Genomic DNA, 19,284 nt, shown 5'->3' on the forward strand with positions numbered 1-19,284 from the left:
TTGTTCTAAGTCAGCCATAAAAATGTTGGCATACTGTGGGGCCATGCAGATACCCATAGCAGTGCCGCTGATTTAAAGGTATACATTGTCCCCAAATATGAAATAGTTATGGGTGAGGACAAAGTCACAAAGTTCAGCCACCAGGTTTGTCGTGACATTATCAGGGACTATTCCTGACTGCTTGTAGTCCATCTTCGCGTGGAATGTTGGTGTAGAGGGCTTCTACATCCATAGTGGCTAGGATGGTGTTTTCAGGAAGATCCCCGATGGATTGTAGTTTCCTCAGAAAGTCAGTGGTGTCTCGAAGATAGCTGGGAGTGCTGGTGGCTTAGAGCCTGAGGAGGGAGTCTACATAGCCAGACAATCCTGCTGTGAGGGTGCCAATGCCTGAGATGATGGGCATCCAGGATTTTCAGGTTTATGGATCTTGGGTAGCAGATAGAATTCCCTTGGTCGGAGTTCTACGGGTGTGTCTGTGCAGATTTGTTCTTGTGCTTTTTCAAGGAGTTTCTTGAGCAGATGGTGTAGTTTCTTTTGGTAACCCTCAGTGGGATCAGAGGGTAACGGCTTGTAGAAAGTGGTGTTGGAGAGCTGCCTAGCAGCCTCTTGTTCATATTCCGACCTATTCACGATGACGACAGCACCTCCTTTGTCAGCCTTTTTGATTACGATGTCAGAGTTGTTTCTGAGGCTGTGGATGGCATTGTGTTCTGCACAGCTGAGGTTATGGGGCAAGTGATGCTGCTTTTCCACAATTTCAGCCCGTGCACCTCGGTGGAAGCACTCTATGTAGAAGTCCAGTCTGTTGTTTCAACCTTCAGGAGTCCACCCAGAATCCTTCTTTTTGTAGTCTTGGTAGGAACGTGTCTGTGGGTTAGTATGTTGTTCAGAGGTATGTTGGAAATATTCCTTGAGTCGGAGACGTTGAAAATCGGATTCTAGGTCACCACAGAACTGTATCATGTTCGTGGGGTTGGAGGGGCAGAAGGAGAGGCTCCGAGACAGGACAGATTCTTCTGCTGGGTGAAGAGTATAGTTGGATAGATTAACAATATTGCTGGGTGGGTTAAGGAAACAACTGTTGTGGCCCTTGTGGCATGTAGTAATTTAGATAGTTTAGTGTCCTTTTTCTTTTGTAGAGAAGCAAAGTATGTGTTGTAAATGGCTTGTCTAGTTTTTGTAAAGTCCAGCCATGAGGAAGTTTGTGTGGAAGGTTGGTAAACACGGACTTTATCATTTTTGTTCCCTAAATCATAGCGTCTACATATACTTCAGTTTCAATTAGGACTGGAATGTGATCTTATTTTGGAAATAGGATTCAGTAATAATGGATACCCTCTATTCTGTTGCTGCTTTGGGGAGACAAGATGGGCGAGGAAAAATTTTGGAGCAACTTCTGTTAGTGAAAGATAAAAGCTTTCAAGCAACACAGAGCTCTTCCTCAGGTCTTGGATGGTCCAATAAAAGATATTACATCACCTACCTTGTCTTTCTAATACCCTGGAACCAACATGGCTACAAAGCTACTGCAAACAACATTGCTACTTTGGTCAGGTCTATAACAAAAATGATCTATTAGGGCATGGCAGCAAATAAGCTGAGGCCAAGGAGCTAAACTTTGTTCCGTGACTACAGATTCTTGCCTTTATTTACTGCTCAGTCTAATTCTTTCATGATTTCCTAAAAGAATTTAAGAACCACCTCTCAATGCCCCATGTGGCTACTTCATGTCTGTCTTTGCCAGTGTTTTCTCCAGTAAAAAGTCAATAATAATTAAATTAGTGGTGGTCACCAAAATTGGTGCAAACATATAAAAAGGGTATAACCAAAATGTTAAATGACTAGAGACGTGACAGATGTAGGCAAGGAAGGGAAATGAAGTACCCATAAAGTCTTACAATGGGGAAAGAAGAAATAAATGGGTCTCACAGCAGAAGCATTTGTAGTTTTATTAGAAAGAGACATTAGCAGACAGTATCACAAAATAAAAAAAAATTAAAACAATCAGCAATGAAAACAAATTCAAAAACATATAAAAACACTAACCAGCAGATTTCTTCTTTTAATTATTTCATGTCTATCTATCTTACTATATTGCTTGCAATGACATCACTCTAGTTTAATGATTTCTAATTTTCCATCATGTATGGAAAGACATAGGGCCATTTTGATGCTCAGGGAACACAGTGTACTGAGAGAATAGATCTCTGGAACAGAACCTTCAATCATTCACATGATTTTCCTAGAATATCCTGAACTTTGCCATGTATTTAACTTTCACAAAATATTATGTCTTAAACATTTCACTGTTTCAGGGCGACTGCTTCCAAAACTGGCTGCAGAGTATACAGAAATAACCTCGTGTACTAGTGATATCCGGAGCACACACCATGAACAGGAAATCTAACAGATCCAATTCCACCAAGATACAGTGGTTTTTATAAAGGAAGTTTTTTGGTTTACATCCTCATGTGTTCAACTTTGCAAATGCATAACTTTAAAAACAAGTTGACAATTTATAATCTTAAACAATTGCCTTTTGTACCAACATTAACAAACTAAAGATATTCACTACTTTAAAAGAGCTATAATACTCTGACATTTCATCAGATTCAGAGCCTCCTGTTAGCACAACTAGTGGCAGATTAACAAGCAATGCAAAGGCCCAGATGTTGTTACTCCTCAAATTTTATTCACACTTGTCTCTGTGGTTAAATTCCATGTATGTGCTAGTGTTGGTTACACTTTCCTTGATGCAGTTGTCCATGCCTAGCAGTGAGTAAAATCATATTGACTTTTTTTTAAAAAGTACCTTATTAACCCCAACATGTTGTAAAAATGGGGCTATAAAAAAACCCCAAGGATCATGTCTGCAAACCCACTGAGGACATCCTCAGCTGGTGTAAACTGTCATAGCTCCATTTAAGTCAAGAGATGTTGACCTACATACAAGTTTTATCTTTCTCTATATAATTGTGTGGATTTTACATCCTGCTTCTGTAAATTGACATGAACCACAATGCAATGACCTAATAAGTGGAGTTAGTAGCTACCTTCTCCAAAGTGATTGCTTTAATTGAAAAATGTAACATCCAATCTCTTATATGTGCTACGACAGATTGCACTAACTGCAAATATGCCCATTGGACCAGGTTTATTGTTTAATACCATGGGTTGAATGGGAATACCCGATAGTAAGCAATATGCCCAGTAGAAGCATGTGTAATCTCAGACCTCAAAACTGTATTTTAAAATATAAATTCACAGAACCCTCCACCTTAACTAGTTTTTGGATTTTGTGTGTCACACAAAACACAAAGACAAGTCATGACCAGTGCAGACTTTGCTTTCTAAGACTAAATTTGATTATTTTTAAGTTCACAGAGGATGTGTTTTCTCTGTGTTCATCCTATTTAAAGGAATAAGGCCCTTTAATTTTCTTGTATTTCTTTAAACTAGGAAAACTCCTAACTTTATTAAAAATAAGAGTATATACATTTTAATATTAATTTCACAGCTAGAATAATTAAAGTCTGAGAACCATAGAATCTCCAATTTTAACTTAACGGTTAAGTTGAAATAATGAAAGATTACTAAGGAATAAGAATAACCTTACAAATATACATTCTCACACAGCATATTGCTTGGGGACTGAAATGGTTTGAAATATGAAATATTTATACCACCTGCAAAATCAAATTATTTCAAAGCGACCAAATATACTAATCCCCCTGCTGTATCATCTGCCTTATGATTTCAAAAAGGCAAGGATTTTGGTTAATGCCAATGCAAATAGAGCCCAAGTGCCATATACATTTAAGATAAAATGCTGACAATACAAAAGGTCACTGGATTTATATTATTCTTCAGTATGGTTTGTTTCCTGGTGGCATGTTGAACATTGTACAGTAATTCCTAAGAAATGTAGACATTTTAAATGCAGGCTTCTGTTTATCTATTTATGCAATGGTTAAGGGACAGATTCTGATTCCTTTATTCACACTGGTCCCAACTGTGAGCTGGCCTATGTATCCCCTACCACCCCATACAGAGGAGTCACCATCAGGCAGCTACATCCTCTCTCCTACACCAGTAGATAGGGAGTCAATCTTTTGTCTCTGCCTCCCACAGTGCACCAGCCAGCCAACTGAGCCAGCACAGTGGAAGTAAGCAGTGCAAGAAAATGAACGAGCAAAGCCTGCTTCCCCACTTTCAGAAAGGGGAAAGTAGGGATTCAACTGGGACTGCATTACAATTTGGTCTGCGCTCTACTCTTGACGCAGTGTAACAACACGCTGTCCTTTGTAAGGTGCCAGTCTTGTCCATTAAGCAACAGCTTACTCCACAACTAGTCACACTGATCTCAAGAGGGCTATTAGTGGAGTAAACTGCTCTTCAGTGTGAAAAAAGCTGTCAAAATTGGGTCCTAAATGATAAAAACCATTTTTCCCACAATACACTACATCTGCCATGCTAAAAATATGGGCAGAAGAGTTAAATGTTTATAGAAAGATACTGATACTGTATGTCCACTCTTAAAGTGAAATGGCCTCTGGTATTGTAAGCAAACACATCTAATGCAAAGCACAAAGTAAATCCATTATTTCAAGGCCGTTTAAATGATATGAATACACAGAATTTCAGTGCTTTAAATTCTTAAGTGCTCCAAATCTGCTGGGAACAAATAAGGAGTCTGTATGGAAATGTCGTACAGCATCCAGTTGACTGCATAGGCTTAGAGGTAAGGTGACCGTATTGCTAGTTTTTCCGCCGCTTACTCCTGGGAAGTACTTGACCACTTTCCGGTGTTTTGGGGCGACATGATTTCCGTTTGCTAACTTTCACATCTGGAAAGCTGCTGTGAAAAAAAAAAACAGAAAAGAAAATGTGTTTTGTAATCTGTTCTAAATGTAATTAAAAACTGAATATTTCTACTAAGAATTATAAGCACCCGGTGCACACCCTTCCTCTATATTCTTTGGGAGGATAAAACACAATATTGCTTTAACTTATTTGGTCTGCTTCACAGCCATCAGTTCGTGAAAATAAGGTGGAAAATGGAGCTCTTGGTATCAGGTTCCTCTCTACAAATAATATCAACCCAAAAGAACAGTTGTCAGCACAGAATGTCTCTTCCGCACCTAAGGGGGCAAATCCCAACTAGCCAGAGATTATGAACATTTATTGTCATGGAGTAAGGAGAACACCATACACTGTTAAAATGTGGAGTGGTTGCTCTTCAAAAAACATTTCAGTGAATTGACTTCTTCAGACTTCAGTGCAGTAAGCCACTCTTCAGGATGCCATCATCATGTTTCAAGCAAAGTATCAATTCTCTTAGGTACACAGACACTCACCATAAAAGTGACAGGCCTGATCATACAGAATTAATAAAAAGACTAAGCTGTTTAATCCTTCAAATAATACTTTCCTGGGTCTCTAAAATTGTTCTCTAACTAGTAGCACATGGTTCTTTCTTTACTGCTCATAACTTTCATTAAAATAGACATAAAAACTTTGGAATCACAGCCACCAAATGTGGTAAACCCATGAGTCTGAAGTCTGAGAGAATTTGAATGTGACTTTATTATAACATTTCCTATGAGGGCCCAACACTTTCAAAATAAAATTGCTACTTTTTAGGAAAATGGTAATCACATAGCTCACTAGGGCTCTGACTCAAAAAAAGGTACTGAAGTATATAAGAACCCCACTGAAGTCAGTGGGCCAGTTCCTAAACTAGTGCAAATGGGCATAGCCAATTTTCAGCAGCTGAAGATCTGGCCCAATGGTAACATATAACTGCTTAAAGTTAAGCACTTATTTAAATGCCTTATTGGATTGGATTCAGTACCTTGCAGAAGCAAGACTTTAAATTTGTGAATCACTTAGCTTTTTTACCTCAGTTTTCCTATCAGTAAAATGAGAATATTTACTTCATAGGAATGTTGCAAAGATTGATCAGTTCTATTTTAGGTATTTCTAAGGCTCGTATCTCCATAGTACCTTGTTTACATGGGGAAATTAGTGTGCAGTAAGCTAAAGTGTGAATTAAAAACACACTAGCTACTTCGCACTAACTCCCCATGTAAACACTCCTATTGCACTTTAGGGGTGTCCTTGAGTGGTTTAGCCTAGTACATTTCCGAAGTGCATTAAGCTAATACGCACAAAGGCACTCAGTGTGTATTAAGAGTGTCCACACAGGGAGTTAGTGGGGAGTAGCTGGTGCACACCAGCACTTGCAGACTTTTTCCTTGTGTAGATAAGCCCTAAATGCTGTTGTCCTTACTTGAATTACACTTTGCAGGGGGAAAAAAAAACTTAAGCTTTGGAGGTTTGTTTGACAGGCAAAAGAAATCTTTTCTCTGTGAAAAAGGGGCTCCATTATTCTTATTCCAATACTGTAAACTTCCTAGCTGATAAAACGACCGTGTGTGCATGTGTGTTTAAACTGGTAACGAAAGGCCAATCTACTCAGTTCCTCCCAAGCATCCACACCCACCAGTGTGTATTCCGGCAGAGTCATGAAGTTGGAACACCTATACTAAATCTTGTTGCTTCCTGTTGATGTTCATTTTCCTCCCTCTAATCCTATTCCTGGTTCATTTTCTCACTGGTGGTATAGTCAGTTAAACCAACAAAAATGTGGTTGTTGCCCTGGGTATGCTAGAGGGAGAAGGCTACACAGAGAGAAAGTGAGTGGCTGCTGTCGTGAGAAAGTGTCCTCCACACTTTTGGGGGTGACTAGACAGTTTCTCCACCACCTGACCACCTCTCTTTCACCCTCCCTCCCATCCCCCCAAAATATCCCGTCTTGATAAAAGAATGGGTGCACAGCAAGGGGAATATTTTATATTCTGCCTTTTATTATTTTTTTACAAAAATACATGGATTTGATTTTACAATAAATAACTTCTCATGTGCCATGTTTTGATGGTAGCTGCATCATTTTGGGGCTCTAACCACAGTAAATGTTAAATTCCCTTATTTTAACTCCCAGTTAACTTCCCACCCCTGAAAAAGATCTCTAGCCTGTTAGCATCAGTAAAAATTTCCTATGGCTCACAAATAAAGAAAAAGATTATAGAACAGAGACTAAAGCATGATATTCATCTTTAACCTGCAGTACAAAGAATTTTGTTAACGATAGAACAAGATATTTATGAAGAGTTTACAAAAGGAAAATTTCACTGAAGCAGGATGTCAGCTATGGAGATATGTTTTAGAAAAGTTATTTAAAACTATAAACTGAACTCTGTTTTCTAGGTCAGTTAGCTGACATTCTTGCCTCACAAGGCTCTGCTGCAGCTGAAATTAAATGTTTATTGCTTATTGAAAACACAACCATCAGGCACTTTCTTGGTGTTACGAAGTATTGGAAGAGTAATACAGTTGCTCCCTTCGGTGTTTCTGAACGAAAAGAATAAAATTCTCTTCATTTTTATTTTCAAAGATAACCCTCCAGTATCACGGCTAACGTTGACAAAGCAGTATAAGTAAGTTATTGAAAGAAGTCTACTTAAAATGGAACTCTTCCTGGCAATAAAGAGCTTGAGAGAAGTTACAAGTGATATTTGCCATAGCTCCCTATTAAAAAAGGAACTTGTGGGGAGTTTTCTTGAGACAGTCCCCATTTGCCAGAGGATCTTCACACTTAGTACCAATGAATTTTCCATCACCAACTCAAAGAAATAGGGGGGTTTTCCTTATTCGCAGAGTTAATTAAAACTGAGCAGAGTGTTGCAGTAGTAGGTACACTTAAATTAGGCAGCTAAATTGCATATCTCAGACTAGCAGCTTGGAATCCCATGTAGTGATGACATGAGTGACATAATGTTCACCAGTCCATAGCTATTACAGTACCAGAATTCTCCACAAAAATACATTCTGTTTTTTACCATTTGCCAAAATTTGTCCAGGAAAAATCATCTGGCTAAACTGGGAATTTGCAACTGAAAGTAAAAATGGAAAAATCTGAAGTGCCAAAATTACTGCCTCCAACAACTGGAGCAACTCGTATTTCAGACCCCAGTCCTGCATTGAAATGAGAGCGGAAGGGCCCCAGCACCTGCATGAAGCCCCTGCAAAGTCACTGACTGTGTCCCTGAACATCAGGGTCAACACTAGAATGCTCCTTTGGTGGTTTGTGTGATCCTAAGAGCTCCTGAATGCCCACAGGCAAATGTATGTAACTGGACCTGATCCTCAGCTGACCTAAACAAGCTGGTGTGTGCATCCCAATCTCTGAGTTCCCTTGAAGCATTCCCCTACAGAGTCCAGCCTTTAGCCATTGGACAATCTCAGAAACATTCATAACAGATCTAGGTTGCTGCAGCTTTTTTATAAGTTTGCCAAATACCAAAACGTCATTTTTCAAACATCAGCAACAGAGCTATTTTCAAAGTATTCATAACACAAAACAGGCTGGAGTGGTTTCCTTTGGTATCTATTTACCGGATTCTTGCAAATTAACCTGTTTCAGTCAAAGTTCTCTGGGCACGTGACATGCATGCAACGGAAAGGGATATAAACCTTCATGCTTTAGAGCATTAGTCAACCTCTAATTACATGGACCCTGGATGGTATTCAGAGCACTTGCTGGTGCTCAAACGGTGCTGGTTTCACGACCTTTTTTCCAGATACTAAATTATATTACATACATTAAATACTTTCTTAATGTTACTTTTCCTATAAACAATTGCCATAGTTGCCACAGGATGTTATTTGATTGTAAACGAGAGGTAGTGATTTATGCAGACATGATGGATAGAGGAGATTTTCCAGGAAACACTTTCTATTCGGAGGTGATCTGCACCATAGAAAAGTTAGGGAACAATTGTCCTTCCAATGCAGGATTGTTTCCTGAAGTACATTTATTAGTACTTTGCTGGGTCCAGATTGAAGTGTCATTTCCTAAGCTCAAGCAGATGGATCACACCGGTGTGAAGTATTTTCTGATATTTACCTCACTATTTCTATCAAAACCCTGCTCTTGTACTACCCAAAGTAATCTCTCTCCATCCATAAAATTTATACCTTTGATGTTTTTGTAGACCATTATTTGGTCTTCAGTTAGTCACTGCTTAGCCAGGCAATTATCGTGGCAAATTAACTTAATACTTCCTCTAGTCCATTGATAATTTTTGTTATTCCCTTCTGATAATCCTCTGATTTCTTAACATCTCTCTAGTAATGAGGACTCCAGAAATCAATTTAATATTCCAGATCATACCAGAACCGATTAGACACTGATTATTGCCTCCCTAATCCATTACACGTCTCTGCCAAGCAGTATGGCAGCACAGGTGGCCAAAGTAATTTTGCTGTTCAGTATATATACTCTTGTCTAATATGCTCTTCACTATCACACCCAAGTCTCTTTCAATTTTACTTGTTTCGAGCTTCCTCCCACTTAATCTGAAATGCATACACAGTATTATTAGTTTTCATTTTCTAAGAAGAAGCTAACTTTGTTATTTTCCGCTCTCTAGGACTCCTTATACACTGTTGCCCAAGAAAGAACTCAGTGTTCCAAAATATGGCCCTCAAAACTGTAACAGAAGCCATTCCATGACGCAGCAGCCACGCATATAGTCATCCATTTGCTGAAATGTATAAACAGTTAGGAGGAAGGGGATACGCCATGAAAAGTGCAAATATAGCTGTTTTTAGGGATATGGGATAAGCACTAGACTGGGCAGGAAGCAGAGTCATTGGTTTAAGGGAGCACAGTATGTCAGCAAGAAGCAGAAACAGCCCGAGGACAATTATAGGCCAAGTGCATCAATCTGTAATGAATTTGCATTCCACAAATCTGGAGACACTGGCTACCTGAGGATTACATAAATTCAAAACATACAACTCTCTGCTCTCATACCAGCTTCATTTTGTTCTGTTTAATAAAAACTTGAGCTTAATTATCTATTTAAATCTGAAGGCTATTATAAATTATTCCCCACCAAATATCCCTTCATCTTAGTGCATAAAGTAAAACCCTAATCCCTCTCTGCTATTTTTTTATCTCTTCCAAAAAATACATTGGAAAACAATTTATGTTTACTTGGGTTTCAAGAAGTTTTAGAAATACCAATTTTATTTCTATAGGAATGAATATTTCATATAACCCTCCCTCTATCCCCGTATATTTAAGCAAATTTAAAAAAGATTTTTCTAAAGTCATCCAAAAAGTATTGCTATACTACTTAAAAATAAATTGTTCATTAAAAAATCCCACACTTAAAAATTGACTTAATATTGCTTTTGTTCTCAGAAGCAGTATACAATTAATTTATATTTACTTTGCAGAAATACCCTAAGAGTATTTTGACAAAATGTTCGTAAAATATTAAGCCACAATATAAAGGTTCACTATCAGATCAAGTTTTGTTCAAAATGTAGAGTTTATAAAAGAAAAATATTATTTAAAAAAAAGTTTACAAAACCAGAGCCCCATACAAGCCTCGTTTATTGAAACTGTAATTTCATTTTAAAAGCAAACATCCCTTACAATATTTACAACCCAAATATAGCAGAATTTAATTTATGCATGAGAATCAGTGAAATTCCCTAGAAACAAAAATTAAACCCACTAAGTTTATTTTCTTTGTTTAAAGAAAGGTTAAAGAAAACAGCAAAAATAGTGAAAAGTTAGATTATTAAAATTTAAAGACCTAAAAAAATTAAGCCTGGTTGTGCTGTTCATTTACTTTTTTCTTCGTTTTTGAAGTGTTATTAATCACATAGTTAAGGAGGTTTACATTTTAAAGTTTTAACTGTACTGTACTTTTAAAATGAACCTTTATTCTGCAAACTATGTGGCGATCATTACACATGACAGGCAATCAATTGGCACAGTAATGAAAAGCTGATGTAAACACTTAAAGTCCAAACCAAAGTACTTACTTCAGTATATAAAAAGAAAGCAACAGCATGAGGCCTCGATGCAGGAAGTGCACTTAAGCATATGTTTAACTTTACACATATGATCAGCTTTCACAGAAGTAAGCCAAGCCCACACTTAACATGCACAGGCAGGTGACTTTCTGAATAAGTAACACTGAAACTTTATAATTATTACTGAACAGAACAGATGTGTGTTACACAAACCTTTTTTTTCATCCAATAGAGATTAAAAACAACGCAAGGGCCCTCTCGGCAAACCTTCATTCACATGGTCTTTGTCTTTACTGGGGCTGTTCACTTGAGTTAGGATTTGCAGGATCAGGACCAAAATGTGGGGCTCTTGTGTCACAGAAGCTTATTTAGAAACAGGCTTGTAGTTAGATTACAATCACACAAAGACAGTGGCATCGATCAGATCCCTAGTGGATTTTTGTTCATATCAAAAAAACACCATCCCATGGAAAGATGCTGTACTAGAACTGTTGAGACTGTTACAAGTCAGTTACTGAGATGTATACGCATAGCTGCCTTGGAATCTGCAACACCACTCACATGCTGAACACTTAAGTTCAGTCTCTGCAAAACATCGATACATCATCATTAAACATTCATTATATTCATGAAACCTTTCAAAAATCAAATTACTTAAGAACCAAGTATTCAGGAGTAATGTTTTAAGTCAGTCAGGAAACTAGACTTGGAAACTAGACTTTGAAACCACTATTTGAGGTTTTGTGATCCCACAATACCAAATACCCAGTTCAAGGTGACAAATATCTCACTGATTTGTAAACAATGCAAATACACTGAAAATAAAAGGTCACTAATCCAGATGTCCTGCCTGGCGCAACTCCTGTTGAAAATCCCCCTCTTGACCACTCACCAGACCACTGAGGGAATCCAGCCATTGGATCCTGTGAGTTTTAAGACTCTGAACTGGGCACTGTTGCTGTCTTAGGGGCTCTGCACATGCTCTCAGGGTGCAGTTCCACCTGGCACTGCCTAAGAGTTCCATACACAAGGCTCTCTGTCCAGCCCCTAGAACTAGTGCTGACTCAGCCAGACTTCCCACATAGCTTAAACACACCCTCTCCCAGAACTTGAGCACAAAGTATGAGCCTTCTGATTTCTCTCTCGAAGGGGGCACATGGTAGCTGTAACATATGAAATGCACAGACACTGCACAGAATTCTCTGTCTTTAAGAAATACACAGATCAATACAAAAAAACTTTACATGTATTTATTTCCCTTTCTCAGTTTCCTCATCATTCCAGAGCGCTCTTTGGGTTGGGGTCAGAGTCACCTGGAGCCATCCAAGCCATCCATTCTGCAGTACATGGCCTGTGTTCTGAAACATGGAACCTTCTCCCTCAGCTATCACGGACCTTGGCTGGAATGTGCCCTTCCTCCCTCTCCTGCCAAGAACCTCCCATCTCTCTCAACCCTGTGAATTCATTTTAAAGGCTAGCATCACTACCTTGATGCCTTTATTCCACTGCTGGTAACTTTCCACTCTCAAAGCCCCCAGCACTTGTTGAAGGAAGTTGGAAAAAAATAGTTTCTCCACTCAGGCAACCTCTTCAGCATACCTATTGTCCAGTCATTAAATTCTAATGAACATTGTCACTGGTCTGGCAGAGACATGATACAGCCCCCTGCCAGCCCATGGCGGATACCACATTTACACAGAGACATTCAATGACAGAACCATCTTCTCGGTCACAACTTTATAGTATCAACCCGAATTTATAAATTGTATAGATAGATCACCCAAATCATCACACTGCTTCATTGCTAGAGCTGAAATTGGATAATCTGCCAGTAATATAGAATTCATTAGGTCAGAACATTTATAGTATGCATGCCACAAAATGTGAAACACTAGATTGATGAGCTTTACAACGTCTGAGAAATAGAAAACTCAATATAAACTGTTTACCGTATCTATTACACGGTACATAGTAATGTTCATGCTGTCTTTAAAGTGAAAGTACATGTTGCAGAAACCCCAAAATCTCATCATGTGATGGCTTTTTATAAAAAAGTATTTTTCTATATTGTTCCTATATTAGAAGTGCTACTAGATTTCCAAACTCTTTACCGCCTGTTAAATGGATAAGATGGAAACAGCAGATGTCTTTAAACTGTGCTTGTGAAGAAATCCATTTATATTCACTTTGAACAAAAAAAGTAGGAGAAACACAGACTGAGCTCTTGTAGCATTTCACTGTTATCAGACAGCATTCGGAGACAAAGTTTCAGCATCTAATAAATCTCTTAAAATCAAATTATTTTAATTCTGAATGTCAATATCAGTTTGACAAGGTACAACGTCTGCAAAATTCAATTAACTTAATAATTCATGCTAAATTCTTATCCGAGGGGTTACTGTAGGTGGCACAGTAGGTTAATGCACAAGCCTCTAAACTCTTTGAACCTACGGTGACAGAGGGTTAGATATAGGAACAATTTCAACAAGTTTGGAAGGGCTCAGGGCACAATTATACTCAGAGACCAGCACACAAATGACAGTTTTTGTGAGATTACAGGCCCCAATTCAGAACAGCATCCCTATTCAGGACAGGACTGACACACACATGTGCATTTGAAGTCAATGGGAGCTAAGCACATCCTTCAGTGCTTTCCTGGTGCAAGGCCAAACTTAGGAGTGATGTAAAGTCCTGCTCCTGCAAAGACTTAAGCATATCCTAGCTTTACGTACTGTGAGTAGTCCCATTAAAAATCAATGAAGATATTCACAGTATGTAAAGTTACACACATGCGTAAGTATTTGTAGGATCAGAGCCTAAATCAGTAATGGAGTACACTGATTAAAAAAGAGTTTACAAGGTAAAATGTTGATATATACCTGTCCCCCACTTTCACGAATACTAAATTTTATCCTTTAAAAAAAGTTAAATCATATTCAAGATCACAGAGTAAAAACAGATTTAAACACAGATAACAGATCCTTTTTTTGTCAAGCTGGCATTGATTTGATAATGGTACTTTATTATAATAATGGAATTGTTATAATAAAATATAAAACTAGTGATATCTTCACCTCTAATAAGCCCATCACTGATTGACTTAGCTCATAAAGACCGCTTGCAATGGATCTGCATGGCTTTATTTAAAAATATCTTGTTACATTAGTCAAAACAAAGGTCTGACCATAAAGATATAGAAATAAACGTAAGGTTGTTATTAATTTTACAACTATTCATCGGAGGTGTTTTATTATTAGCACTTTGTACAAAGCATTCCACAAACCACAGCTACATTTTTTTATTTAAAGAAACAGTCGCTGTGTGAAAGTGAACCATAAGGGTGCTGAGCAAGTTTGTAGAAGTTGTTCATTCTAAGCATCCATTTTCATTGCACTAGGCTTTCCATTGGTGATATGCATGCCAAGGCTTTTAATAATGACAGGTTTCAGAGTAACAGCTGTGTTAGTCTGTATCCGCAGAAAGAAAAGCAGTACAACCGATGAAGTGAGCTGTAGCTCACGAAAGCTTATGCTCAGATACATCTGTTAGTCTCTAAGGTGCCACAAGTCCTCCTTTTCTTTTTAAGGCTTTTAATAGTTATTCTAAGTACATCAAATTGTTCAATCACTGCCAGCTTTAGAAGATACAGTTACTTACCCTATCCTACCCTTACCCTGCAGTTCTTTGAGATGTATTGTCCACACAGATACCACTCTTGGTGCCCATGTGCCCCACACATACAAGATCAAATTATTTTCAAAAGCAGTGTCCATTGGGGCTATTCACACATTCTCTGTGCCTCTCACACATTCTCTTTGCCTGTAGTGGGGGATATAAGGGATAGGGCATCCTCCACCCATGCTCAGTTCCTTTGCCAATAAAAATCCCAGGTATAAGATTCTGATGAGCATGGACGGAGGACAGGACGTGGAATCTGTGTGGACAACACATCTTGAAGAACTACTATTAGTGTTGGATAAGTAACTGTATTTCCTTCTTTGACTGATTGTCCACACAGATTGTATTTTGTGATCAGCAAGTAGCCCTCTGAAAGCCAGGAGGCAAGTGAGTGAAGGTCTACTTGAAGAGTGATCATAGGAGCGCCCCCTGAAATCTATATCCTACCTCAAGGCTTGCACCAAGGAATAACGGAAAATAAATGTGTGGACAGAACTCCATGTTGCCGCTCTGTATATTTCAGAAATGGGGACATCTGCAAAGCAGGCTGTAGAAGCACAGGTAGAGTGATCCCTAACTGCACTGGTGGGTCTTTATTGGCTAGAGTAACACAGTCTGAGATCCACCTGGATTGTCTCTGTGATGATACTGATTGACCCCTAACCCTCTCAGCAAATGCCACAAAGACTGAGCATGCATGTAGTTTGGTTCTGTCCAAAGAAAAAATATAAATAAATAAAAATAAATAAAGCCCAGACATCATCGAGCATATGAAGTCTCTCTTCACCTGGGGACGAATGATGTTTCAGAAAGAAATCTGGATTGTGAGTGCATTGATTGATATGAAATTTGGATACCAACATAGGCTGATATTTGGCATTAGATCTATGGGTGACTGTGTCCTTGTGAAAAAACATGTATAGCAGATCCTCCTTGAGATCTTGCATCTCCCCTATCCTTCTAGCCAAGATGACAAGCAACAAAGAGAATATTTGGCCATTGGGTGAAAAGAGGGGCCCTATCAAGGAATAATGCATACTAAAAATTGAACTTCGAAGTCTCAATACAGCAACTCCTACACAAGTGGACCCCAGAGCGAAATACTGTAGCTTTCAGAATCAGAGCATTTTCTCCACAAAATGGAGTGATAGCAGCTTGATTTGTTACTTCTCCAGAGGATGAGGGAAGCAATAAAAAACAAAAAAAACTTTCTGAAAGCAAAGATTGTGCTTAAATACATTTCAGGAATGAGCCCAAGATTTAGGTAAAAAAAGTGGCCAAAAGGCCAGTAAAAAGGAGTAAGATGTTACTAAGCTGCCCATTTCCACACTTTTCATTAATAACTATTAAGTGCAATAAATAAAAACTAATATTTGGATTTACTGCTTCAATATTAACTTTTAACTGGCGTGTGTCAATGTAGACTGATTAGTGCAAATAAAAGGGGATTCCAGAAGATTAAATGTAACATCTCTATGGTGCTCATTAAAAGCTTTATGAGAGTAGGCAATTTATTAACTACATCATATGAATACTAAATTATCCTTTATTAGCTCTACCACTTAAATTAATATGTACAAAACATCATCCTGTTGCAATCAATAAAACCGTCAATACAGCTTTCATTTTCAAACTGTTGTGTCTGAACAAAGGTAATGCACTGGAGAAGTTGGTAAGATCAGACCAACTTTAAGCTACTGGAAAATAAAAGGTCTAGAATTCAATTAAAATCCAAAAACTACAGTCTCAATTATGCTCTTTCTTGATCTGCCTCAGGCAAGGAATAACCAGATTAGATACCTGTTAACAGAAGTTTATAGATTGCTATCTGGTTTCTGATTTTCTTTCAGAGGACCCTATTTGTTTTGAAATTTGTAACATACCTGTCACCCTCATACTAGGTGTACTGTCAAACACTAAAAACAAAACTGTCGCCATCAAATGATCAAAAGAAAGACGCTTTTCTGCCACTGCCACTCTCCACCTTTTACCCTCAGATACCCTCAAATTCTCTTGTAGCCACTAACCCTGAAAAGAAAAAGAAAAGTTACAAGGCATCGGCATCATACCCTAAAGGCTGACATACTGTGCTGTGGTATATCATGCCGAAGTCAAGGACTCCCCATTGAAAGCACTCTGTCATCTGGCTTCAGGAGTTCAACAAAAGGATCCTTTAGCTGACTGTTCCAACTCTGAGTGGAGACTGAAAGGAGTGTGTAGCAAAAAGTGATCTGTGGAGAAGTATCCAAAGCTGATTTCCCATTCATAGAAATACATTCCCCTGCACCACCACCACCCTAGGCAAATTAAATTACTGAGCTATCCTTTTGCTACTCAACACAGAGCAGCTAGTTGACCTATTCTCCACACAAGTTTTAGCATGTCTTCATTGTAATCCATTCAGACCCAAGGGAAACCTTAATTCACAATAGAATAAAAATCATTAGGGTGGAAAACAAAAAACACATTAAGTAAAAAGTTAGAGGAGTGTTAAATGTTCTGAATCAGACTTGACAGAAAGAATGGTCATTTAGCTGAGGAATAATCATTTCTCTATTAAAGTTAAAAAAATCGTCCTGCTTTAAAGACCATAACAATGAACAATGTTAGCTGATCCTTACAACATAAAATTGCCTAGGTAGTAATATTTACTAGCCTCTTCATCACAGAAAGGAAATGTGGTTTTAGAGTAATAAGTATTTTTAAAAGGCGGTGTTCAAAAGGGGACTCTCAAGTTAAAGTTTTGTGTTTTTTTGGATAAAAACATATTTCTTGTACCTACGTTACCAACAAGCAAGGTAGATAAGGTTCCTAATCAGTTGTACTCTGTAGGTTCTCATGCTCTAGCACAATACTGTAATGCTGGATTTGCAAATACTAAGTGGGTAAACATTGCTATTTGGATACATATTTAAGAATCTTTCCTCCCATCATAAAACCTGAATTTTGATCATAGAAATGTAGGATTGGAAGGGAACTTGAGAGGTCATCCAGTGCGGTCACCTGCACTGAGGCAGGACTAAGTATTATCTAGACCACCTCTGGTGGGTGTTTGTCTAACCTGTTCTCAAAAATCTCCAGTGATGGAGATTCCACAGCCTCCCTAGGTAATTTGTTCCACTGCTTAACTACCCTTACAGTTAGGAAGTTTTTTCCTAATGTGTAACAACCTAAATCTCCCTTGCTGCAATTTAAACCAATTACTTCTTATCCTCAGTGATTAAGGAAAACATTTTATCACCCTCCTCTTTATAACAACCTTTTACGTGCATTACTGTGCCGCCCACCCCTCCCGTCTTCTTTTCTCCAGACTAAACAAACGGTTTTTTCAGTCTTTCCTTGTAGGTCAACGTTTTCTAGGCTTTTAATCATTTTTGTTGCTCTTCTCTGGACATTCTCCAATTTATCCACATCCTTCCCAAGGTCTGGTGATCAGAACTGGACACAATACTCCAGTTGAGGCCTTATCAGTGATGAGCAGAGTGGAAGAATTACATCTCATGACATGCTTACAACACTCCTGCTAATGACTCCCAAAATTATGTTCACTTTTTTTGCAATGGTATTACATTAGTTTGTGTTCTAGTATAACCTCCAATCCTGTAGTACTCCTACTTAGGTAGTCATTTACCACTTTGTATTTGTGCAATTGATTATTTCTTCCTAAGTATAGTTCTTTGCATTTTTTAAATTTCATCCAACTTATTTCAGACCATTTCTTCAGTTTGTTCTGATCATTTTCAGTTCTAGTTCTGCCTTCCAAAGTGTTTGCAACCCCTCCTAGGTTGGTATCATCCACAATCTTTATGAGTGTCCTCTCTATGCCATTATCCAAATCTTCTATGAAGATACTAAATAGAACTGGATCCAGAACAGATCCCTGCTCAATATGCCTTTCCACCTTCACTGTGAACCACTCCTGTAAACTACTCTACGTAAGCTTTTCCCAGTTGTGCACCCACCTCACAGTCAGCTTGTCCAGGCTACATTTATCTAGTTTGCTCTTGTGAGACAGTATCAAAAGCCTTAGGGCTTATCTACACTGGCACTTTACATTGCTAACTTCACAGGTGCCAGGGTGGACAGTGCACCAGCGCCAGTAGCCGTGCTCCCAGTGCTGGCAGCGATGCCCCTCATGGAGGTGGGGTTTTTAGAGCGTTGGGAGGGCTCTCTTCCAGCGCTATGCCATGACTACACAAGCCACGTTAAAGCGTTGCCGCGGCAGTGCTTTAATGTTGCCAGTGAAGACGTGCCCCTAGTAAAGTTGAGATATATCACACCGACTGCTTATCCCCTATCCACAAGGCTTGTTACCCTGTCAAAGAAGGATATTAGGTTGGTCTGACATGATTTGTTCTTGACAAATCCATGTTGACTGTTACTTATCACCTTATTTTCTTCTAGGTTATTTGGTCCAGTATCTTTCCAGGTACCAAAGATAAGATGACTGGCCTATAATACCTTGGGTTGTCTTCATTCCCCTTTCTGTAGACAGGTACTATATTTGCACTTTTCCAACACTCTGGATCTCTCCCATCCTTTACAAGTTCTAAAAGATGATTATGAATAGCTCAGAGATCTCTTCAGCTAGCTCCTTAAGTATTCTAGGATGCATTTCATCAGGCCCTACAGTCTTGAGGACATCTAACTTGTCTAAGTAATTCTTAACTTGTTCTTTTCTTGTTTTAGCCTCAGATCCTACCCCATTTA

The 19,284-nt window shown here is 38.5% G+C and overlaps 1 protein-coding gene across 4 annotated transcripts in view; it reads right to left on the reverse strand.

The window, feature by feature from the left end:
* Positions 1-1,982: 1,982 nt before the first annotated feature.
* RAD18 (RAD18 E3 ubiquitin protein ligase) overlaps positions 1,983-19,284 on the reverse strand; it is a 112,983-nt gene continuing 95,681 nt past the window's right edge. For 2 of the 4 annotated variants that reach the window (XM_084634429.1, XM_084634428.1), the window contains one exon: positions 1,983-4,855. In XM_084634429.1, coding sequence (XP_084490555.1) covers positions 4,759-4,855 — 97 coding nt within the window. In that variant the 3' untranslated portion in view covers positions 1,983-4,758. Of the gene's footprint in view, positions 4,859-19,284 lie in introns of all 4 variants that reach the window. The other 2 variants (XM_084634427.1, XM_084634426.1) reach the window with 2 other exon arrangements.

Source organism: Lepidochelys olivacea (genome assembly GCF_965140295.1).
Source record: "Lepidochelys olivacea isolate rLepOli2 genome assembly, chromosome: 7".
Lineage (NCBI taxonomy): Eukaryota > Metazoa > Chordata > Testudines > Cheloniidae > Lepidochelys > Lepidochelys olivacea.